Source organism: Hyperoodon ampullatus (assembly GCF_949752795.1).
Source record: "Hyperoodon ampullatus genome assembly, chromosome: 2".
Lineage (NCBI taxonomy): Eukaryota > Metazoa > Chordata > Mammalia > Artiodactyla > Ziphiidae > Hyperoodon > Hyperoodon ampullatus.
In genome coordinates, this window is record NC_136915.1 from 46,121,520 (window position 1) to 46,147,109 (window position 25,590).

Below are 25,590 nucleotides of genomic sequence, written 5' to 3' on the forward strand. Positions count from 1 at the left end.
AAAACAAAACACCAGAGTAAGGGGATTGGGATACCACAGTGTAGAGGAGAAACAGCATCAGACCAAGTCAGGCTTGGGGACCTAGGCCCAGCTCTGCCACTCAGTAAGAGCAGTAACAGCAGCTTACCTGTGTCACATACCTACTATGTGCCAGCCCCTGAGCTAGGTGCTCTACAGAGTCCTCACCTTAAGCCCCTCATCAACTCTATGAGGTAGGCATTATCTCCATTCTACAAATGAAAAAGATTGGGGCTCAGAGTCCAATGAACTTGCCCAAGCAAGTTCCAGCAAATGGTATAATCAGGATCTGAACTCAGTTCTGACTCCAAAAGCCATGTGGCCACCTTTGCACAGTAACATGACCTCTCTGAACCTTAGTTTTCCCATCTGTTCATAGGGGGATTGAATGAATTTATAGTGATTTGGGCAGAGCTCTACAGTTAACAAAGCTCAAACCACAACAGTACCCAGAGAGGGGCCAGGAGGCCAACACAATCCCCCCGGGGTCTGTCTAAGCCTGTCCTGAAGTGGGGATCCAGGGTGTATACATCACTCTCCACCCCAGCAGGGTGACCAAGAGCTGGCTCCTCACTCTCATTTCCAGGGTTCTTCTTCATCTTAGAGAAATCTGGGTCTGATGTGTTGCAACCACCAATACCGGCTCTTTAAACCATAAGATGAGACACACTTTAAAGCACCTGGGACTTTGCCTAGAAGGGGGGCAGGTGTGTGGCAAAGTGTGCCTATGATCCAGGCCAGTCACTCGGGACAGCCGTCAGGCCCCTAGCTCCTCCACCCGGCCCATGGCCTGGCAGCCACCAAGAAAGATCTGTGATCACTGAAGCCAACTCCTCCCAGAAAGGAGAGGAAAGGGAGGCCCAGACAGGTGAGAAGACTTGCCCAATGTCACCTAGAAAAGTAGGACAGACCTCGTTGTGAAGTGCCCCAAGACGGTGTGGGAAGGAGAATAGGGCTGTGTCTGTATTTGAGAACTCCTTGTGCATTCACTGGAGTCTCACATGTGCTGAGACCTTACCATGTGATTAACCTTGTAGGAAAAACAAAGACATAAAACTCAGCTTCTCCTTTCTAGGCTACAAGCTCCTTGAGGGCAGAGACTGGGTTGGAGTCCATTCCCAACCTTCCTTGACGCCCACCTTGAGCCAGGCCCTGTGCTGGGCACTGGGATGCAGGAATAATGAGACTCTGCCCCTGTCCTCAAGGACACATATGTAAATGGAAAATCGCCACAGAGTATGACCTGTGCTACTGCAGAAGGAAGGATAAAGGTGTGGGTGCCAGAGCTCTAGCATAACCAGGCCAAGGGAGAAAGGGAAGGCTTCCAGGAAGAGGTGGCACCTGAGCTGGGTCTTAAAGAATAAGTAGGAGTCAGACTGGTGAAAAGGAAGGGAAGAAAGGCCCTTCTAAGAGACTCTGTTTACCAAACATTTACATGGTAGCAATAACAATAACAATAATAACCCCAACATTAATTGAGCATCTTACCATGTGCCAATCTCTGTATTTAAGCACTTATACATGTATTAACTCGTTTCATCCTCGTAACAGTCTTTTGAGACTGTTACTATTATTATCCCCATTTTACAGGTAAGAAGATTGAGGCCCAAAGAGCTTAATAACTTGCCCAAGATCCCGAAGTCTGTACCCGGAACCAGAGTTCAAACATAGTGGTTTGGTTCCACACCTACAGCCCCAACCAGCACACTATTTGCTTCTCAGATATATACTTTGCCAGACCTGGTACTGGACATAAGGCTACAAAGATGAATATTTGAATATGAACTATTTTATGTCCCAAAAATGATTTAAAACGGCACAAAAATGAATAAAAAGAAGCTCAAAGTGTGTAAGGACAGAAGGACAAGGGAAGATTCCAGGTCTGAAGCTGCACAAGGAAAAGTCCGATGCTGGGACTTCCCTGGTGGCTCAATGGTTAAGAATCCTCCTGTCAATGCAGGGGACACGGGTTCGAGCCTTGGTCCAGGAAGATCCCACATGCCGTGGAGCAACTAAGCCCGTGCTCCACAACAAGAGAAGCCACTGCAACGAGAAGCCCGCACACTGTGACGAAGAGTAGCCCCCGCTCACCACAACTAAAAAAGCCCGTGCACAGCAACGAAGACCCAACGCAGCCAAAGATAAAAATAAATAAGTAAATTTATAAGGAAAAAAAAAGAAAAAGAAAAATCCAACGCTGCTGGAGGACAAGCAAAGCAGACATTAGAAGAGGTGGAACTGGATTGGTGGGAAGGCCTTGAACGCCAGACCAAGGGGCTCAGATTTCTTCCATCAGTCAACTGGTTGTGAGTCTACATGCCCAGTTGTAATTTCAGGGGAGAGCTTGAGGGCAAAGACTGTCTATAGAACAAACCGATGTCTCTACAGATATGTGAGTGGTTGATAAAATACAAATCTATTTAAAAGATCCCTTAAAACTAGTAACCTCCAGGTATTTTCTCCATCAACAGATACTAAAAATATAACAGCTATCTGGACAGGGGATCGATTTTTGTCCTTGTATTTAGAAAACCTGGATACCCCTGCTGTCAGGGATGGGAAGTAACAAAAAGGTTTTAAGCAAGGAATTCTCTGGATTGAAGGTCTGGGATTTTTGCCCTCCACCTACCCCTATACCTCCACCTCTCCAGGCTGGAAATCAACCATCTGAAGTCCCAAAGATGAGCCGAGCCCGGCGAAAAGCTCCGATGCAGAGATATTCTCACAAAGAGAGCTACGTAAGTACAAATGACTGTTTGATCAATCATTTGGCCTCAGCGTGGGATTTGGTTAGAATTAAAGCCATCTGGTTGGTGGGGGGGGTGGCTGGGGGAGGAGACAAGCAGGCGGGAAAATGACCCACCCCCTCCCCCAAAAAGCATTGTTAAAATATAACGGGGAAAAACAGTAAAGTCTCTGCTGTTATTTCAGCCTAAGCCACTTAATACTTCAGCACATAAAGCAACTTATTTTATGACCTTTTCCCTTTAAAAAGTAAATCAGAAGACCCTGCCTTGAATTCAGATATCTCTGAAACACACTACTCATCCCTCCCAGTGAAATATCCTGTTTCATAAACCTTCTTCGAGATACTTGAAACTGCAGATCACTAAATGCCTAGCTTTAGGCATCTGACATTCCAGAGAATTAATATTTAAACTTATTATAGGAAAAAAGAATTGAGTTTGGTTGAAGCATGAAATATTTAATAGTGTCTCCAAATTAGAAACCCGATTTTGTTTCGCACTGGAAATGCCAACGTTATTACCTGGGCTTTGCACTCAAATAAGATAAAATGCACAGGCGGTCTTGAGATTAAACACACAATTACGGCTGTTTTCTCCAGAGAGAAGGGGAGCGAGACAGGTTTGGGGAGTGGAAGCGATTGAGTTTCATTTTTACGATACACTTAAAATTATATTATCATTCTCTGCCTTGGGGGTTGGACTTGAGAGGGCTGAAGCTACTTAACCACTGAAAACTGTGTCAAGATTGGTGAATCCACGGAGGCCTGTTCGTGGGCTCGTGAAACCGTCTACATCTCGGAATGGGCCCGCTGCTGGGCGAAATCCGGGAATTTTCTCTGCTCACTAGGACAAAAGTATTAAGTGGTTTGGGATAAAAATTAAGCTTCAATTGACACAGTGGATCCTGGCAGCCTCTGCCGGCACGTGTAATTTATTTACAGGGTTGGAAAGTCGGCAAAATACATCATCAACTCTTATACAAACTTCTATTAGGTATTAAATACCCGAGCCTCAGAGAAGTAATTCATATAGTCCACCAACGTTCCAAAATAAACCCAATCTCCAGGCCCTCCGGAGAGCTTAAAACAGCAAATGGGATCTGTATTTTTAAAGCTGGGTTTATAATACGCCCTGGTTTCTTGCTAAAGCCTTATTTGCCATCAAACCTGTTATTTAAAAACAAAAGCAACAACATCTAAAAGAGTAATCTGGCTGCTAGAAAAGACACAAATAGGAAGAGACTGGGCCACAATGCAAGCAGGCCATCCCTGATACCCCTTCATACTCTCCCTTTCAGACCCAGGGTCAACATCCAAAGGCAAAGAAGCTTTGGGCAATAAAGCCTCCTGTAATTTCCACTTCAGAAGAAGTATGATCCCTTGAGAATGTCCACACTCACATACATTCTCATGAATGCACACACCCCCATGCCAGACCACAGACACAACCCAGCCGTGGGACCTCTTCCTTCCATAGAGGGTCATTTAACTCATTCATCATTTGACACAAAAGACCCATTTCCCACAAACTCTCAAGTTCACTCTGATCCCTGGCCTGTTCTCCCCACAAGCCTTTCTTCATCCTACCAAGCGTTTAATAAGAAATAATTATTTAATAGATCTCAAGCCATCAAGCCCAGTGAAGCATGCATTCTACACACGACGTGTGATGCGATCATGAGGAATTCTCTTCAAACAGATGTCTTCAGAACCGGTAGAAGGGCGACTGCAGCCAGGGCTTGGGCAACGAAGCTCCCCAAACTGCATGACAGGCTCAAAGAGGGCCCTGAACCTGCAGTAACCAGCGGGATGCGTGTATGCGCTGCTTCCGAGAAGGGGCTGCTTCTAGGGGCCCTCCGGTCTCGGACTCCTTGCCTGAGGACCCCATGTCACAACCGGGAACCACTGTCCTTCTGCCACTTCTGCAGCAGAGCAGTGGGCAGAGCCCAATGGAGGCAGAGCCCCCCCTAAAATCACACCTCGGCCTGTTAGCTGAGACTCAGAAGTCTGCTCCGGGGACTGGTCATCCGGACCAGCCTGTGGCCTTCTGCTGCCTTCCCCCAGGGTTCGGGGCACACTCTGCAGCCACAGCGACTCCTTGCCACTACTTGGGTTTTAAGGGCTGTCCGTGAGAGCTCTGTGCTTTAGGGGGAAAGCACAGGCTTTGCAGTCAGACAGAGCTGGGTTCAAATTCCAGCCTCTATTACCTGCTACCTATACAGTGAGTCACTGTGAATTAAATCGTAAGCTCATTATTTGGACAAATCAGTTAACCTTTCCAAGCCTCATTTCCCCCATCTGTAAATTTAGAATAACGCCTCCTTTCCTCATAGGGTTGTTGGGCTTTATTAAGTGCAATGACAGCTATAAATTGCTCGGTCTGGCAATGAGTAGGTGCTCAATAAAGATTAGTTGACCTCCCTCCCTCTTCCGGTTCCTTCTGTACTCTACTTCAGGAGTGAAGAGTTCCAAGGAGAGATCAAATCTAGAACCTGACCTCTTTCCATACCCTAGATCCTTCCCAACTGCCCCAGCCAAGTTCATGTAGAATCCCGGAGCAACAGAGTAGGAAGAGACTATGGGTCATCCTATGGAACTGCTTCCCATTTTACAGATGGGGAAACCGAGACTCAAAGCCAAGGGCATGGCCCACATGCATTGAGGCTGTACAATGGCGCGTGTGTTCGCTCCAGACAGTCCCAACCATAACCACCAAAAAAATTCAGGCCATGCAGGAAATGCATTATTCAGTGAGCGGACTGAAGGGCTCCTCTCAGTGCATCTGACTCAAATGCTGACTTTAAAAACACAGCTCGTAATGCTAACACAATCCGCCTCAATCCACCGGAAACCTTCTGAAGGAATAACCCTTTGGAGTTTAGGGAAAGACGGGGGAAAAGGAGAAAACAGATGCTTCAAGTGACTTTAAACTAAAAGACACTGGGTTAGGGTTGTATTTTCTCCACCCCACCCCACCCCAGGTCTCTGTTTTCTTTCAGTTTCTTATAAATAAGGCTTTAGGAGACCAAAGCAGCCACAAAACTTTTCCCCTCTCTTTTCTGCTTCCCTTAACTCAGTAACTCAGCTATCAGTCCCGGACTTTGCTTCTAACGCCAAAGCATTTTTTTTTTCATTGTAAACTATTAATTCAGGCAGCGGCTGTTGATAAACAAGAAGTCCGTTTTTAAACTGCTAGAATCATTAGCACAGGGAAGGCGAGCAGCACAAATATTTCAGGAGGTTGCTCTTTTTTCCTGGCCCTGGTATCGCAGCTGGGCTTTCTGCATGTTGCAGCTGAATTTTTCAAAGCCCAGGGTAGAGTTTGTTTCATTTCTTCTCTCCCTTGAACTGAATGTCTTTGTTTCTTTAAACACAAAAATAGACTACCCCCTACCAGAAGAAACAACTGCAAGTCTCTAGGTCTAAACTAACTGCAACTAAAATCTGTATTAGGAAAAAAAAATTAGCAAACCACACACTGTAATTTGACTTTGAGTATAATCACAGATACAAGGTGAGGTTGTTGAAATACTACCATATCAGCTTCAAAGCAAGGAATTGCTTTTCTAAGAAAATTGAGAGAAAGAAGGGAGATTATCCTCTTTATGCAAAAGTCACTGTTAGCGACAGTCACTGGTCAATTTACAAATAAAGTTGGTATTTATTTGTTTGTTGTTGTTTTTTCCCTATTCCTATCCAAAAAAGGGTTGAAAATCCCATTCCAAACTTTAGTTTCTCCCCTTTTCTAGGATGCTGGCCAAACTCCACAAAATAAAACCAAAGAAAATGATGATAATTATGCAACATTCAGAACAAAGAACATAAGAATATATTTTTTTAAATGATTCATTGTGCACTTATGCCTGTAATGGGATTTTAACACACTGTAAAAATAAGTGTGCTGGCTCACTTCGCTTCTCATGCAACTGTAACGCAGGGAGATGAAGAACTCAAAGATGGGGTGAGGTTTTTTTTCTTTTCAGAAGGAGGAGAAGTGTGAAGGAAAACCACGGCGTATAACCATGGCATATAAAGAAACATGTATTTTCATCACAGATGGAGCAACACAGCCTATGGCCTATGGATATGATTCTGCAGCCAAGACAGTCCTGAGACCTCAGGCCAGCTGAGCACTTCAGGTAAACAACTCAGAAACAGCTAAGCCTAAATTAAGTTACGATCTCATGTGCTGGTCCCCTTTCCATTTTGCACGCCAAGTCTTAGCAGCTTCTAGAGAGCTTAGGAGGCAGGAAGGGAAGAGGAATTCTAGCCACACAAGATTCTTAGGGAATCTTTGGGAATTATATTTCCGCTACATGTCTATAAAAGATTTGTCGGGTACATAATTCTTATGACTGTAGACGCAACATGTTTCTATCTTATTTGTGTACCCACACACATACATGTTTCTCTTTGTCTCACTGAGCCTGACATTTGGCCAGCAGGTTTTTCTCCCCCTTATTTGAAACCTCAAGCACTGAAAAAATTTGGATCTGATTATTTCCGGATCACAGGACCAGCACTTTAAAATGGATGAAATGCAAGCAAATTGCCCACTAGAGCCGGAGGGGGTAAATGCTTTCAAAATAACTCATACCTTTCTATTATGGATGTGCTGGCCCCTCAAAAGCCTCCCCAGAACATCACAGTGGCTTCTGATTCAGATGAAGAAACTCTACCAGGTAATGCCAACCAAAACTGTCATGTCTCACTTTCCACCACCAGCCCCTAATGCCCCTAATGCAATCTACAACTGCTTTCCTTTTTTGTTTTCATTTTTAAAGAAAATATATATACTAACTTTTTTTTAAGTTACAAGATTAACTACTTTTTGGAATTTTCAGCCACGTTATGATGGCCTTTTACTAATGGCAGAGTCCACACTTGTCATGACCATCAGCCTCCTTTTTATTGCTAGGACGTGTCTAGTCTCAGAGCACAATGAAAACGGCCCACTGAGTCGCTGAGAATTAAACAGTGAGCTCATTATCTGGTTTGGTCTGAGAGCAGCAATTCTGGTCAAACGGAATCTTCTGGTAAACTACGAAGTTATCTAATGATGGCATAGATACTAGTTACCAACTTCCAAAGATTCGAGACAGAAGAAATACCAAAAGCAAAAATATTTTAAATTCTCTGGGAACATTCGGGAGGCCGTCCTGAACACCCAGCTCTCGGCCCCCAACACACACACATAGAAGGTACAAGTTGTGGAACCAGAATCGAACTTTGGAACAGGAAGCCTTAGAAACTGCCACTTACTGTCTGTAGCCTTGAGCACATCCTTGAACCTTAATGTCTTCATCCATAAAATGGGAATCACAGTAATAAGAAGCCAGCGCTTCTACATCTGTCCCCTCGGAACAGCCCGCAAGGTAGGCAGAGTGCAGCTGGCATGAGGACAGATGAGGGAACGTGTGGGGGACACACGCTGAAAACTGTAAAGCACTGTGCACAGGGAGCGAGCATCATCGGGCCATCGTCACAAAGCTGACCGCCTCCATAAAGTCCAGATGTTTACTTTCTTTCCTTGTCAGGACTTCCAAAAGCAGAGTGTCGGGTATTTAATAAGAAGAAAGAAAAAACGTAGCATCTGGTAATTTGGCCTTTTCAGCTGTTTGGAATCTGGATAAACAGGACTCTGTCATAAACAGATCGTGATTCTTATTGTAAATGATGACAATGTTAGTCCATGACGACGCACCATCCCCAGTGCCTCCTAACTCCAGACCTGGAAACGCAGAGGACCCCAACATTTACGGACAAGCTGCTGGATTCAAGAGCTCACTCCCTTCCTCGGCTTAGGGTCTGTCCGAAACGGAAGGCCGATCATTTGAAACCTGATTCCAAACCAAGCAATACTGTCTTCTCTCCGGTCACCAGGCAGCAGTGGCCACAAAAGACCTGCAGCTTGGCTCCTCTCAGCTTCCTCTGGCTAGGGCACCAGAGTTAAAGTCGTTAAAGTCAACATTTAAAAAATCACACCTCTCTCCCTCCTCACCCTACCCTCTTTATCTCAAGTATCGCTGACCATAACACGGTGCCCTACATGAATTAATAAAAGTGACCCCTTTTTCCTTCTTAGTTTATAAAGTATTCTTACAACAACTGTTTCATTTTCCCTTGGGAGGAAGCATTATTACCTCTTGTGCAAATGGAAAACCAGAAGTTGAGAACGTTAAACACATTACAAGAGTAATCTCCAAAATAACCAGGCACTGAGGCGGCCCTTTCACACTCGTATCACTAATGCTCTCTTCAGTCTTCCCAAGTAGGTCTCAGGGTAGATTTACAAATGAGGAAACTAAGGCTCAGAGAGGGGAAATAACTTCCCCGGGTCCCACAGGTCCTGGATGGCAGAGTCTTACAATTTCCAGCACGGTCAATAAATATTTTTCAGTTGGCATTCTTACCTGTCTGTTTCCAATAAGCCTGAGACTTGGAGCTAGACACCAAATATTCAAAGGGTTGCGATGTCTAGGGAATATTTGGGTGGGAATGGCGGCAGTAAGAAGGTTTCCTTTACGGCATTTTCAAGAGGGCTGCTCAGCTCTGGTTTTGTGTCAGGCCACTGCCTGGCTTGACTATGGGGAAAAATTCGCATAGAGAGACAGAGGCCAGGTCGGAAACCTCTTCAAGCCCAGGTCCATAAGCAATGGGCTGGCCAGAAACCCCGCACCCAGTAGGTCTCAGTTTCCTCATCTTTTAAATGGGTGGGACAAATCCTACCCCACCAGCCTTGCTGGGGGCTATGAAGAAAACAGAAGCATCTTTAAAAAGTTTAATCAGTACCACCATCTTAAGGTACAAAGAAAGAGGTGCTTCCTCGCATTCTTTTATCCTCCTCTGCCCCTTTCAAATATAATCCTGATTTAAAGATCTCATGTTTTAGACATTGGGGGTGTGTGGATAAAAATAATTGGGATTTGGGGGAATGGAAGTCAGAAGGTGTACACAATGCATCCAGACGAAAGGTCTCTAACTACGGCTTGGAACAAAGGCTATGTTTGGGAGAGCCATTTATTAGGTCTGCAGAGAACTCGATCTTCAATTGACAGCTATTTTTTTTAAACACAAAATGTTTCAGGAGGGCATCTATTTAAGGGAGGATTGTGTATGGAGGGGGGCAAGGGAGGGAGCTCAGGGCAGCAAATATTACTCATGTCTTGCTGCACAGCCCTCTCTCTCCCTAGTAAAAGAGAACCTCGTGTGTGTATTCCAGTAATAATACACTAAAGGCGTTTTTTTCTATATCTACCCTTTAAAAAATGACCTCTCTCTCTTGGAGAAGAGACTGACATTTAAAACAATGAGACAAGAAGTAGTGCTCGCCTACAAAGTCAGGTGTTTTCATTAAAAAGAAAAAAAGTGTTTATATTTATTTCATTTTACCAGTCTTTGCATTGGGGAGTTGGGTTTTTTTGTTTTGTTTTGTTTTTTAACCTAAAAGGAGCTCTCATCTCTAAAAGCAAGCCACTCTACCTTTTCTAAGTTGCTGGGGCTGATTGATGCTAAAGTAGTGATGCCTACAGAGCCATAAAACACACTTTTTGTCCTTCCTTAAGAATCAGCTGGGGGCTTCCCTGGTGGCGCAGTGGTTGAGAGTCCGCCTGCCGATGCAGGGGACACGAGTTCGTGCCCCGGTCCGGGAAGATCCCACATGCCGCGGAGCGGCTGGGCCCGTGAGCCATGGCCGCTGAGCCTGTGCGTCCGGAGCCTGTGCTCCGCAAGGGGAGAGGCCACAACAGTGAGAAGCCCGCGTAACAAAAAAAAAAAAAAAAAAGAATCAGCTGGAAATAGAACCAAGAGGTCCCAAACACTGAAATAATGAAACCCCAAAGCTTTGGTTTCTCCCAGGGAAAAAACGGTGGGGGCAGGGGGGAGGACACGGTGCCTTAACAATTTCCCCAATTTCTGGTTAATTATCTGTCAGCATGAAACTTATAAATAATGGCTCAATAATAATTAACTGTGATGAGAAGAACATGTTCATGAGAATCCAGCCTCATCGCTGACTTTGACCCATTAATTATACTGGAGCCTGCACCTTATACCCACCAGCCTCACTGGGTAGAGGAAGGGTATTGCAAACTAACTTTTGACCCAAAACTATTCTTCTGAAGCATCAAATACATAACAGCCATTGTTAAAGTCGGGACTTGACTCAGGCTAGATTATAGATTCATAAAATTTTCCATCAGGAATCCAGAAATCATCTGGTATAATTAATTCCTTACTTGACAGATGGGGAAACTGAGGTCCCAACAGGCGAGGGGTCTTGCTGAAGGCTTCTGGTTTTTGTTATTGAGGGAGACTGGAATACTTCAAAGGATGCCTTTAGCAGCCTCAGAGATAGACATACTCGAGTTGCTACTCATCCTAATTTATAATAAGATTTTGACAAGTTTCACACAACTTTTATCAGAAACATACAGAAGCAAAATTATGTAATCTGAGCTGTCTATACACCCATCTCCCCCAGTATAAACTACTGAGTTTAAATTAGATGCTTCCTAAACAATCATTGTTTCAGAATGAGAAGCGAGTCCCAAACAACTCGAGAGAAACTGATGAACTCCGGAGAAAGTTCTACCAAGTTTTCTCCGGAGGATTCCTACAAAGGCCTGCGGTGGAAACGTCAGAGAGCCCAAATCTCTCCACACCCACGCTCAGGCACGTCGGCGGGGCCAGACTTACCCTTACAGGCGGCAGAAGCCTTGGACGGACCGTAGTCTCGCGGGCTCCGGGGCTCGAGGAGGTCATGGGCGCGCAGTGGCGCGGGCAGCAAGTCACGCGGACCCCCATCCCCGCAGCCCCCGCTGCTCACCGTGACCCTGAAGGCCATGTGCGGGCCGAGGCCAGCGGGCCCCCGGCCGGGACCCGGAGCGCCGGGAGCCTCCTTCGGCCTCTTGTCTGAGTGCGCCTCGGCCACCTCGCAGTGCATGGCGCCGGGGCGGGGCGCACCGCTGGAGGTCGCGCCGGGCTCCTGCGGAGGGGAGAAAGCACAGGCGCGTTAGAATGAGCGGAGCGGTCCCCTTCTCGTCCGGAGGCCAAGGTTTGGGCAGGTCACCATCCCTCCGTTTATTCCTCCTTTTTGAAATGGGTTCGCGCCACCACACTCACCCTAACGTGACACTCACCCTAACCTACCTGATCCGCGTAAAAGGCCCGTTCCAGGGCGCAGGAGCGGCTGGCCGTCCTTCCCTGGCTTGTGGAGGGCCCGGCCACCCAATCCGCCCCCACCAAGCCCTCTTTGGACGAATGGGGAAACTGAGGCCTGGAGAAGGGACAGCGCCTGTGCGCGTCACCCAGTGAGATACAGAGCGGGCGGCAACCAGGGATTCCCGGGGCAGGGCTCTGGCGAAGCCGCGGAGACTGCTCGGGGTAGGTCACCCGCTGCATTCCTCGCCTCGTGGGCGCTCTGGGAGCCGGCTGCGCGCAGGGACCGCGGACTGAGCACCCACAGGCCGGGGGACAGACCCTCTGAGATCTCACCACCACCACCCAAGCTGCGAAAATGGGAGTCGGAGGATGGGCGCTCACTCCCGCGACGCGAACCCATCACACGCACACTCCCACGCGCAGCTGAGAAAACGAACCTATCACGCGTGCAAACCTGCAAAAAGTCGGTAGCCCATGCACGCCCGCTCCCACACACACCAAACACCCCGCAAATGCACACTCGGGGACACGACGTGCCATACACACTACCCTCATTCACCCGCTCAGACTCTCAGCAACACTAGCAGCCGCACGGTCTCACACTCTCCGCGCGCGCGCGCTGCGTGCCCCTCCATAGAGCCTTGGGCCTTCCATCGTCCCTCCTGGAAAAGGCCCCCGGGCCCCCAAACTCTCCTTTCCCCTCGCGCTCCCCGCGCCATCCCAAAGCTCCCCAATTCCACCTTCCCTGGGACGCCAGCCTCGGATGTCTGGCCGGGCGCCCGCCCGCTTCCCGGGCCGCGGGCCGCGCCCCCTCTCACCTCACCCAGCTCACCTCGCGGCGGCCGCAGCAGCTTGCTCCCGGGGCGCGAGGCTAGGCGCGCCTCCACTGGCGCCGCAGCCCCAGCAGCAGCAGAGTCCAGCGGGGCGGCACCCCGGGGCGGGGGCGGGGCCGCGGCCGGCCTGACATCCTCTCCAGCCACTGGCTCGCTGCGGCCGCCGCGCCGAGGCCAATCGCGGCGCGAGGGCGGGGCCTCCGCCCTCGGGCCAGGGCCAGCCGGGCGCAAGGCTGGGCGGAGGGTTTGACAGGCGGCGGCCGGCGGCGCCCGGTGCTGCGCTGCCCCCCCTCCTCAGGCTGCCGATGAGGGCAGGCCCGCGGGGCGGCGCCGCGGGCTTCACGGCCTGGGTTCTGTCGTCGGGGCTGGGCTGGCCAGGGCGGCGGAACGCCTTGGGTATCAGGAAAGCCGGGCTCAACCTGGCTCTTCTCCACCTTTCCCAGTGGCTGAGACAAGACCCTTCTTGCCCTGTCCAGCATCAGTTTTCTCCTGGTCAAATGGGACCGGCCAACCCTGCTACCGCGGAGACAATGGATGTGAAAGTGCTTTCAAAGTTTCTTGCAGAATCCAACCCACTCACTCCAGAGCTCCCACAGCTTTCACAGAGGGTCAGCGGCGAGGTTGGGACCGAACCCACGGCTCTCAGACCACTTGTCTTAAGTTTTTGTTTCTGTGGTGTTTTTCACCAAAAAGGAAACAGACTAGAGGTCCTCATTCCGAAGTTAAACAAAAATAGATACCCGGATCCCAACTAGAAAACACCCCAAGTGAATCTGTGAATCTATCTGGGAGCAGGGTCCCAGCACCTCGAATTTTAGCGAGCCCCCAGGAGGTGCTTACAGCCCTGGGGGTTGAGACCCACTCCTCTAAGTTCCTCCAGGACCTGCAACCTGGTTCCCCTGCATTCTGGCTCCCCTCACAGACAGCAGTGTCCCAGTGAGTCGGGCCCAATGTGTACAAAGAACCCTGGACCAAGAACAAGACCTCAGGGCGACTGGAAGAGGTAGCTCAGTTCCCTTTTCTGAGCCTCAGTTTCCTCCTGTGTAAAATGGGGTTATTCACCCAGGCCAGGTCTATTTGCCAAGGCTACTGGAGTTTCCACCCAGGTCCTTGAGATGGTCTCTGCGTTTCATGTCGGCCTGCCCCACTCCGCACTGTTTACTGGTGATCTGGGTCCACTCCAAGGACCCTGCCTGGCTCCGCACTCTTTGAAGAGAAGGGTCTGGTCCCTTTGGCCTTGGTCTCAAATTGAAAAATGTATATGGAGCCCCTCCCTACTACTCAACAAGTCAGGCCTCACAACATAGGAGTCCACACAGAGTAAGAGACCTCAGGCAGCATCCCCGGATTCTTGGAAAACCAGGATTTCAGAATCACAGAATCCTAAAATCTGATTTCCTATCACTGGTTAAATATAGCATCTTACAATTAGAGAGCAATAAAGGTAGGAAGGACCTTGGAGATTTCGTTAGACCCACCCCCACGTTCAGAGGAGAGAGGATGTGACCGGCCCACAATATGGTGGGGTGTGGCACAGCTGGCACTGGTATCCAGGCTTCCTGACTCCTAGTCCAGCACTCTTCCTCTATACCAGCCTGATGCCTCTAATAGGTACAGGATGTCAGCCAATCCCACCCATTGCACACAGGCCAAGGGCCATGGGCTGCATAAGACAACACAAAGGTCTTGCCTCTACCCGAGGATCTGGAGTTGGGGATTACTGCTACTTATATGGCAGGAGGGGAAGGGTTGGAAGGAGTAAGAGTAGCTCACCAACGCCTCCAACACACCACCAGGTGCTCCTCCCCCAGCCCCTTGCCCTTCTGAAGCTCTAGGGCTGGTTCTGGCACCAATAAGCCTTGCGGCTTTAGGTAAATCAGGACCTCATTCTGCACCTAAGTTTCCCCCTCAACAAACAAGAGGACTGGGAGATCACTGACCTTTCCAGTTCTGCTCTTTGGTGAGGCCAGGCACCAAGTCCTCTGCCTTCCCTCCCCACCACACATACACACACATACCCACACACACAGCACTGCACAGTTAGTCAGAACTCAGGAAACATTTGCTGTAGAAGTCACTTAACAAACTGGAACTGCAGGCAAAGATTCTCCAAATTTCCAAGTTGCAGCAACAGCTCATTTAGTTATTCTTTGCTGAGCACCTACCCTGATCCAAGTCCCATGCCTGAGCTAGGGACATGGAGTTCCTGCTTTCCCTCAGTGAACTCACAGTTCCACCCTACCAGGACGGATGGGTTTGTGAAGCCTGGCAAAGCAATGAGAAGGTTAATCTACTCAATAGAACAGACCTCTTAAACGTGGTATGTGGCAGGACCTCTTTGCAGATATACAGAATCCAGTGGGTATATACTTTTTTTTTTCCTAGAAGGAAACACAAGAAGTGTTAACAGTGGTTAAGGGAATGGAGAACTGGGGGGAAGCCTGTACTTTTCATTTTACCTTCTCTGAACTGTTTGTATTTTCTAACAATATATATTTTCCTCTCTCCCTTTCAACAACGGTTATTTAAGAGTAGTAGGATTATGGACTGTAATTTTTTTCTTTATACTTTTAGTATGAAAATAAAATTCATTAATATTTTAATTGTCAAGAACAAAACAAAGCAAAACAAATAAAATCCACTTCTCCCTTTAGCAGGCCATGCAATAATGTGTGCTTTTTTACACTAACCAATGTGCCTGCTCAACACAGTCCATCTTGTTTTGAGGTTTCTTTGGGTTGGTTTTTTTTTTTTAATTTATTTATTTTATTTATTTATTTTTGGCTGCGTTGGGTATTCATTGCTGTGCGCTGGCTTTCTCTAGTTGCGGTGAGCGGGGGCTACTCTTCGTTGAGGTGCGCAGACTTCTCACTGCGGTGGCTTCTCTTGTTGTGGAGCACGGGCTCTAGTTGCACGAGCTTCAGTATTTGTGGCACATGGGCTCAGTAGTTGTGGCTCGCGGGCTCTAAAGCTCAGGCTAGGTAGTTGTGGCACATGGGCTTAGTTGCTCCACAGCATGTGGGATCTTCCCGGACCAGGGTTCAAACCCATATCCCCTGCATTGGCAGGCGGATTCTTAACCACCACGCCACCAGGGAAGCCCTCTTTGGTTTTTATTTTTGCCCTCTGGTCCCACATATGGTCTCCATCTGTATCCATCTGCCAAAACAAACATCATTATTTCTTCTCTGACTTTGTTCCTCCTCCTCTCCCATACTCCCGTATCTGATCTGCCATGAATACACCTAATAGTCCTCTTCCTCTCCATCCTCACTCCTCACTGCTACATCTCTTCCCAACTCTCCTTCCTACCTCCAGCTTCATCTTCTTCCCAATCATTCATTTTCCGTACTGGTCTCCCTATAAATCTCTAAAATATAGATCTGACCATGTCACTTCCCTGTTTAAGCCTCATTAACAACTTCCAATGGCCATCTAAATATAGTCAAACCATTTTCTCACCGTACCTCTTAGCTCTATCCTCTGTTCCAAGTACCTTAGAATATTTTTCATCTCCTAGAACCTGGAACATATATTCATGCCTTCATAGCTTTGTATATGATGTTTCCTATGCTAACACTTTCCCTTTGGTTCACTCCTTCCTAAGAATCATTTAATACCCAGCTCAAGCGTCACTTTTTCCCAGAAGACTTCCCTGAATCCTCTGGCTAGAATTATTTTCTTCCTTCATATTCTCACAGCAATCTCTGCTTCATTCTATCTCAGAACTTGTTACACTGATTTATAATGACCTATCTGTCTCTCCCTCTAGACTGAGAGCTCTCTGAGAGCAGGAGCACCTTTTGCCTTTGTAACTCCAGAGCCTAGAACTGATTCAGGCACAAACTCAGCACTAGGTAAGTGTTTATTGAATGTTGATTGAATTATTAAAGAATGACCACTACTTCCTTTGCTTGCCTGAATTTCTGGCTAAGTGCATCCTCATCCTATTGTGACCTCCCCCCTCACCACCTTTATAAGCATAAACTCAGAAAAAATAGACATTTCTATGTCTAGGGTCTCCTGTGTCCTAGAGACATGAGGAAGGAGAAGGAATAGAGGTGATAGATGTTACGGTGCTTACCCTACCTCTATTTCTTGCAGCAAGGGAAGAATTAACATTCACTGGGGAAACTACTATGTGCCAGGTACTATGGCTGATAGTCTCCATATGTAATCTCATTTAATTCTGACAACGCTGAGAAAAAGAGGATCTCTTTCCTATCTTATAGATGAAAAAAATAAAAGCTCAAAATTGATTTGCCAAAGTTCTCACGGTCAAAAGTGTCTGCCTCCCATACATCTATGGCCAACTTATCTTTGATAAGAGTGCCAAGATCGCTCATTGAGGAAAGAATAATCTTTTCAACAAATGGTGCTAGGACAACTGGATATCTACATGCAAAAGAATGAAGTTGGATCCCTATCTCAAACCATATACAAAAAGTGACTCAAAATGCATCAACTTCCTAAATATAAGAGCTAAAACCATAAAACACTTAGAAGAAAACATAGGGATAATCTATGTGACCTTGGATTTGGCAATGGATCCTTAGATGTGACACCAAAAACACAAGCATAAAAGAAAAAAATAGATAAATTGACTTCATCAAAATTAAAAACGTTTGTGCATCAAAGAACATTATGAAGATAGTGAAAAAACAACTTAGAGAATGGGAGAAAAATATTAGCAAATCATGCAACTGATAAGAGCCTAGTATCCAGAATATAAAAAGAACTCTTACAACTCAACAACAAAAACAACCCAATCAAAAAAATGAGCAAAAGACATAGAGAATGGACTTGAGGACACGTGGAGGGGGGAAGGGTAAGCTGAGATGAAGTGAGAGAGTAGCTCTGACATATATACACTACCAAATGTAAAATAGATAGCTAGTGGGAAGCAGCTGCACAGCACAGGGATGTCAGCTCGGTGCTTTGTGACCACCTAGAGGGGTGGCACCAATAGGGAGGGTGGGAGGGAGGCACAAGAGGGAGGGGATATGGGGATATATGTATACATATAGCTGATTCACTTTGTCATACAGCAGACACTAACACAACATTGTAAAGCAATTATACTCCAATAAAGATGTTAAAAAAAATGGGCAGAGGACCTGAATAGACATCTCTCCAAAGAAGATACACAAATGGCCAAAAAGTATGTACATGAAAAGATGCTCAACATTATTAGTAATTAGGAAAATGCAAATCAAAACCACAATGAGATATCACTTCACACATATTAGTAATTAGGGAAATGCAAATCAAAACCACAATGAGATATCACTTCACACCTATTAGGATGGCTATAATTTTAAAAATTAAAAATCAAAAGAACAGGGACTTCCCTGGTGGTGCAGTGGTTAAGAATCCACCTGCCAATGCAGGGGACACGGGTTCGAGCCCTGGTTGGGGAAGATCCCACATGCCGCAGGGCAACTAAGCCCATGTGCCACAACTACTGAGCCTACACTCTAGAGCCCAGGAACCACAACTACTGAGCCTGCATGCCACAACTACTGAAGCCCATGCTCCTAGAGACTGTGCTCCACAACAAGAGAAGCCACTGCAATGAGAAGCCTGTGCACCACAACGAAGAGCAGCCCCCGCTTGCCACAACTAGAGAAAGTCCACACGCAGCAACAAAGACCCAACACAACCAAAAGTAAATAAATAAATAAATAAATTTATTTTTAAAAAATCAAAAGAACAGAAAATAACAAATATTGGCAAGGATGTGGAGAAAGTTGAGCCCTCATACATTGCTGGTGGGAATGTAAAATGGTTTAGCCACAACTGGAAAACAGTTTGACAATTCCTCAAAAAGTTAAACATGGAATTACCATATGACCCAGCAATTCTACGTCTAGGTATATGCCCAAAAGAACATTGTTGTGAAAACAATCCAAATGTTCATCAAAGAATGAATGGATGAATGGATAAACAAATTGTGAAAAAATATATGTAAAGGAATAAAGTACTGACACATGCTACAACATGGATAAACCTCAAAAACATTACGCTAAGTGAAAGAAGCCAGACACAAAAGGCCATGTATTGTATGAGTCGACTTATATGAAATATCCAGGATAGGTAAATTCATAGGAGATAGAAAGCAGATTAGTGGTTGACAGGGGCTTGGGAGAGGGACCAATGGGAAGTATCTGCTTAATGGGTATAGGTTTCCTTTTGAGGTAACGAAAAAATGCTGGCACTAGGTAGAGGTAGTCATTATACAACATTGTGAATGTACTAAATGTCACTGAATTGTTCACTTTTAAATGGCTACTTTTATGTTATATAAATTTCACTGCAATAAAAACTTTTAATGTAATTAAAATTTAAAAGATTATCTACCTGAGTCCAAAGCCTGGGCTTTTCACTGCATTTCAGGGCTCTCACTGGGGTCAGTCCATAGAAGAGCTTCTATAATGGCTGTGGCTCTGGTGCTATCAAGCTGAGGGACACGAGCAAGTCACCATCCCTGGTTCCTCAATACTACACCTGTCAAATAAAGGTGATAGTACCTGACCCACCAGGCTTCTGTGGAGACTCAATGAGAAGGTGGAAAAAGGTAAAATCAATTGGAAAATGAGAGGTAATGATGATGATTAATGAAATACCCAACTTACTTCTCCTACCATTTCTAGAATTCATCTTATAACTTGAAGATGCTCTTTTAAGCGGCATGGACATATATACACTACCAAACGTAAGGTAGATAGCTAGTGGGAAGCAGCCGCATAGCACAGGGAGATCAGCTCGGTGCTTTGTGACCGCCTGGAGGGGTGGGATAGGGAGGGTGGGAGGGAGACGCAAAAGGGAGGGGATATGGGAACATATGTATATGTATAACTGATTAAATTTGTTATAAAGCAAAAAAAAAAGGTTAAAATAAATAAATTAATTAATTAATTAATTTTTTTAAAAAAAGCAAACAAACAAAAAAAAATAACTTGAAGATGCTCTTTTAAAAAACAAATCAGCAACTTCCCTGGTGTTGCAGCGGTTGAGAACCCGCCTGCTAGTGCAGGGGACACAGGTTCGATCCCTGGTCCAGGAAGATCCCATCTGCCATGGAGCCACTAAACCTGTGCATCACAACTACAGAGCCTGAGCTCTAGAGCCCACGAGCCACAACTACTGAGCCTGAGTGCCACGACTACTGAGCCCACATGCTGCAACTACTGAAGCCCGCCTGCTGAGAGCCTGTGCTCCACAGCAAGAAAAGCCACTGCAATGAGAAGCCCATGCATGGCAATGAAGACCCAATGCAGCCAAAAATTTTTTTTTAATTTTTTATTTAAAAAATAAAAACCAAATCAAACAAACAAACAAAAACCTGGAGAATCCCAATACGGAACACAGTCACAAGAGGCCAAACATGATGTTTTATATGTAAACTCATATATGATTAGAGAATAAGAACCAATTTAGAAATAGAAAGAAACTTTCTTAACTAGATAAGGGCAGCAACAAAAACAAAAACAAAACAAAACCTACAGCTAACATCACACGCTTACACTACACTTAGTGATAGAGACTGAATGTTTTCCACCTGAGATCCAGAACATGGTAAGGATATCTACCTTCACTATTCCTATTCAACATCATACTGGAAGTCCTAGCAAGTGCAGTAAGGCAAGAAAATAATTAAATAAAAAGGCATACAGCAGAAAACTATAAGACACTGATGAAAGAAATTAAAGATGATACAAACAGATGGAGAGATATACCATGCTCTTGGACTGGAAGAATCAACATTATGAAAATGACTATATTACCCAAAGCAATCTACAGAGTCAATGCAATCTCTATCAAACTACCAATGGAATTTTTCACAGAACTAGAACAAGAAATTTCACACTTTGTATGGAAACACAAAAGACCCTGAATAGCCAAAGCAATCTTGAGAAAGAAAAACAGAGCTGGAGGAATCAGGCTCCTGGACTTCAGACTGTACTATAAAGCTACAGTAATCAAGACAGCATGGTACTGGCACAAAAACAGAAGTATAGATCAATGGAACAAGATAGAAAGCCCAGAGATAAACCCACGCACATATGGTCACCTTATCTTTGATAAAGGAGGCAAGAATATACAATGGAGAAAAGACAGTCTCTTCAATAAGTGGTGCTGGGAAAACTGTACAGCTACAGGTAAAAGAATGAAATTAGAACACTCCCTTCCACCACACACAAAAATAAACTCAAAATGGATTAAAGACCTAAATGTAAGGCCAGACACTATAAAACTCTTAGAGGAAGACATAGGCAGAACACTCTATGACATAAATCACAGCGAGATCCTCTTTGACACACCTCCTAGAGTAAGGGAAATAAAAACAAAAATAAACAAATGGAACCTAATGAAACTTAAAAGCTTTTGTACAGCAAAGGAAACCATAAACAAGACGAAAAGACAACCCTCAGAATGGGAGAAAATATTTGCAAAGTAACTGACAAAGGATTAATCTCCAAAATATACAAGCAGCTCATGCAGCTCAATATCAAAAAAACAAACAACCCAATCCAAAAATGGGCAGAAGACCTAAATAGACGTTTCTCCAAAGAAGATATACAGATTGTCAACAAACACATGAATGGATGCTAAACATCACTAATCATTAGAGAAATGCAAATCAAAATTACAATGAGGGGAATTCCCTGGTGGCACAGTGGTTGAAAGCCCACCTGCCAATGCAGGGGACACGAGTTTGAGCTCTGGTCTGGGAAGATCCCACATGCCACAGAGCAACTAAGCCTGGGTGCCACAACTACTGAGACTGCGTGTCACAACTACTGAAGCCCACGTGGCTAGAGCCCGTGCTCCACAACAAGAGAAGCCACCACAATGAGAAACCCACACACTGCAACAAAGAGTAGCCCCTACTGGCCGCAACTAGAGAAAACTTGCATTCAGCAACAAAGACCCAACGCGGCCATAAATACATAAATAAATAAATAAATTTATTTTTAAAAACTACAATGAGGTATCACCTCACCCTGGTCAGAATAGCCATTATAGAAAATCTACAAACAATAAATGCTGAAGAGGGTGTGGAGAAAAGGGAACCCTCTTGCACTGTTGGTGGGAAAGTAAACTGATACAGCCACTATGGAGAACAGTATGGAGGTTCCTTAAAAAACTAAAAATAGAACTACCATATGACCCAGCAATCCCACTACTGGGCATATACCCTGAGAAAACCATAACTCAAAAAGAGTCATGTACCACAATGTTCATTGCAGCACTATTTACAATAGCCAGGACATGAAAGCAACCTAAGTGTCCATCAACAGATGAATGGATAAAGAAGATGTACTACATATATACAATGGAATATTACTCAGCCATAAAAAGAAACGAAATTGAGGGCTTCCCTGGTGGCGCAGTGGTTGAGAGTCCGCCTGCCGATGCAGGGGACATGGGTTCGTGCCCCAGTCTGGGAGGATCCCACATGCCACGGAGCAGCTGGGCCTGTGAGCCATGGCCGCTGAGCCTGCGCATCCGGAGCCTGTGCTCCGCAACGGGAGAGGCCACAACAGTGAGAGGCCCGCGTACCACAAAAAAAAAAAAAAAAAAAAAAGAAATGAAACTGAGTTATTTGTAGTGAGGTGGATGGAATTAGAGCCTGTCATACAGAGTGAAGTAAGTCAGAAAGAGAAAGACAAATACTGTATGCTAACACATATATGGAATCTAAAAAAAAAAAAGATTCTGAAGAACCTAGGGCCAGGACAGGAATAAAGACGCAGACGTAGAGAATGGACTTGAGGACATGGGGAGGGGGAAGTGTAAGCTGGGACGAAGTGAGAGAGTGGCGTGGACATATATACACTACCAAATGTAACATAGATAGCTTAGGAGAAGCAGCCACATAGCACAGGAGATCAGCTTGGTGCTTTGTGACCATCTATAGGGGTGGGATAGGGAGGGTGGGAAGGAGACACAAGAGGGAGGGGATATGGGGATATATGTGTACATATAGGTGATTCACTTTGTTATACAGCAGAAACTAACACAACATTGTAAAGCAATTATACTCCAATAAAGGTGGTTTTTTTTTAAAAAAAAAAGAAGGCGTACAGGTTGGAAAGGAAAAAATAAAACTGTTGGCAGGCAACCTGATCATCTATGTAGAAAATTCCATGGGATCTACAAAAACAGGTTCCTCCTAGAACTAATAAATGAGTTTATTGAGGTTGCAGGATAAAAGATTAATATACAAAAATCCATTGTATTTACATATACTAGCAATAAACAATTTGAAATGAAATTTTAAAAATACTATTTATAATAACACTGAAAAGTATATACTTAGACATTAATCTAACAAAACATGCAAAATCCATATGCTGAAAACCATGAAACTGATGAAAGAAATCACAGAAAATATGTAAATGAATGAAGAGGTATATTGTGTTCATGGTTTGCAAGATTCAATATTGTTAAGATGTCAACTCTCCCCAAATTAATCTGTAGATTCAACATAACTTCAACCAAGATCCTAGCTGGATTTTTTAAATAGAAATCAACAAACTAATTCTAAAATTTATTTGGAAAGGAGCTAGAATAGCCAAAACAATTTAAAAAAAGAAGAACAAAATTGGAGGACTCATTATTTGATTCTAAAACTCACTATAAGGCTACAGTAATCAAGACTGTGATAGTGGCAAAAAAAACTATACACATAGATCAATGGAACAGCATACTCCTATTCTATGGAACCCACATATGGCCATGTGCTTTTGTCAAAGGTACAAAAGCAATTCAGTGGAGAAATAATAGTCCTCTAACAAACAATGCTGGAAAGGCTGCACATACATATGTAAAAAAACGAACCTCAACCTATACTTCACACATTATGCAAAAATTAACCCCAAATGGACCAAAATGCAAAGCTATCACTTCTAGAAAAAACATAGAGAAAATCTTTGTGATCTCAGGTTAGGTTAAAAAGTAGTTAGATAATGATGCCAAAAGCACAATCCAGAAAATAAAGTTATTAAATGGGACTTCATCAAAAATCTAAAATTTTTGCTCTGTAAAAGATACTGGCTGTTAAGAGAATGAAAAGACAAGCCGCAGACTGGGAGAAAATATTTGTAAATTATTTATCCAACAAATGACTTGTATCCAGAATATATAAAGACCTCTTACAACTTAATAAAAAGAAAACAAACAAATTTTCTAAATGTGCAAAAGATTTAAACAAACATTTCACCAAAAAAATATGAAGATGGAAAGATGAAAAGATGCTCATCATTAGGGAATGCAGAGTATAAGCATATTGAGATACCACTACACACCTTCAGAATGACTAAAATTTAAAAATAAAACAAAAAACTAACAATATCAAATGCTGGCAAGGGTATGGAACAACTGGAACTCTCATACCTTGCTGGTAGAAATGCAAAAGGCACAACCACTCTGGAAAACAGTTTGATATTTTCTTATAAAGTTAAACTTAATACTTGTCATATAACTCAGATATAATCCAGCAATTCCATTCCCAATATTTACCCAAGTGAAATGAAAACCTATGTTTACACGAAAACCTGTACATGAAGATTTTTAGCAGCTTTATTTGTAATCCTCAAAAATGGGAAACCAAATGTCCTCAACTGCAGAAAGAACAAACTGTGGTAAATCCACAGAATGGAATATTACTCAGCAATAATATGGAATTAACTATTGGTACTCATAACAATGTGGATGAATCTCAAATGCATTATGCTAAGTAAAAGAAGCCAGGCTCAAAAGACTACAGACTGTATGGATTCCATTTCTGTGACATTCTGGAAAAGGCAAAATTACAGAGAACAGATCAATGGTTGCTAGGAATTAAGAATTGAGATTTTTTTTTAATTTTTTAATTTTTTTCATCTTTATTGGAGTATAATTGCTTTACAATGGTGTGTTAGTTTCTGCTTTACAACAAAGTGAATCAGTTATACATTACATATGTTCCTATATCTCCTCCCTCTTGCGTCTCCCTCCCTCCCACACTCCCTATCCCACCTATCCAGGTGGTCACAAAGCATCAAGCTGATCTCCCTGTGTTATGCGGCTGCTTCCCACTAACTATCTATTTGACTACAAAGGAATAAGGAGGGAGGAAGGGTCAGTGAGAGAATTGTTCTTTATCTTGGTGTTTACATGATTCTATGCTTTTGTCAAAACTTGTAGATATGTACATTGAATTTTACTGTATGTAAATTTAAAACAAAAAAGTCAAGTTGATTATTCCTAAAAGTAGTCTCTTCTGAATGAAGCTTCAGTTTAATCAGACTCTAGAAATAGAAACTGTTAAACGGCTTGAGAAGCCAAGTTCTACTAAACTCATTTTCTCCCTGTCTCGCTCTCCTTTCTCCCCTCCTCATCCTGTGTTTTCTCTTACGTGAATGATGACACCACCAAGCTGGGACCCTGGGAGTTATCCTAGGCTCCTTTCTCTCTCTTCACCTACGTTCAGACTCCAAGGCCTCTGATTCCTACCTCCAATGTACCTTCTGTAAGTGCTCCTTCTCTCCATGTCCACATGTGTGGCCCTTGCAAGCCTCATCATCTCTAGCCTGAACCACTGGACCAGCTTCTCATCTGGGTCTCCCTGCTTCCAACCTGGCCCTTCCAATCCATCCTCCTCCCTGCAACCAGAGTGGTCTTTCTAAATCACTGATCCAACCAAATTGCTCTCCTAGCTTAAAGCCTTCTGAGTGCCCCTGGCTCTTTGGGGGCAGGAATTGTTTCATTTGCCTCTGTAGCTCTAGTACGAAGCACAGGGCCTACCATCCATGCACACTCAGTGAATGATGGTTGAATAAA

At 44.6% G+C, this 25,590-nt stretch overlaps 1 protein-coding gene across 3 annotated transcripts in view; it reads right to left on the reverse strand.

Moving 5' to 3' along the window:
• GLIS1 (GLIS family zinc finger 1) overlaps window positions 1-11,720 on the reverse strand; it is a gene marked incomplete at its 5' end in the record, with an annotated part of 211,517 nt that extends 199,797 nt beyond the window's left edge. For 2 of the 3 annotated variants that reach the window (XM_079725338.1, XM_079725337.1), the window contains one exon: window positions 11,462-11,708. In XM_079725338.1, coding sequence (XP_079581464.1) covers window positions 11,462-11,708 — 247 coding nt within the window. Of the gene's footprint in view, window positions 1-11,461 lie in introns of all 3 variants that reach the window. The other variant, XM_079725339.1, reaches the window with a different exon arrangement.
• Window positions 11,721-25,590: the final 13,870 nt, after the last annotated feature.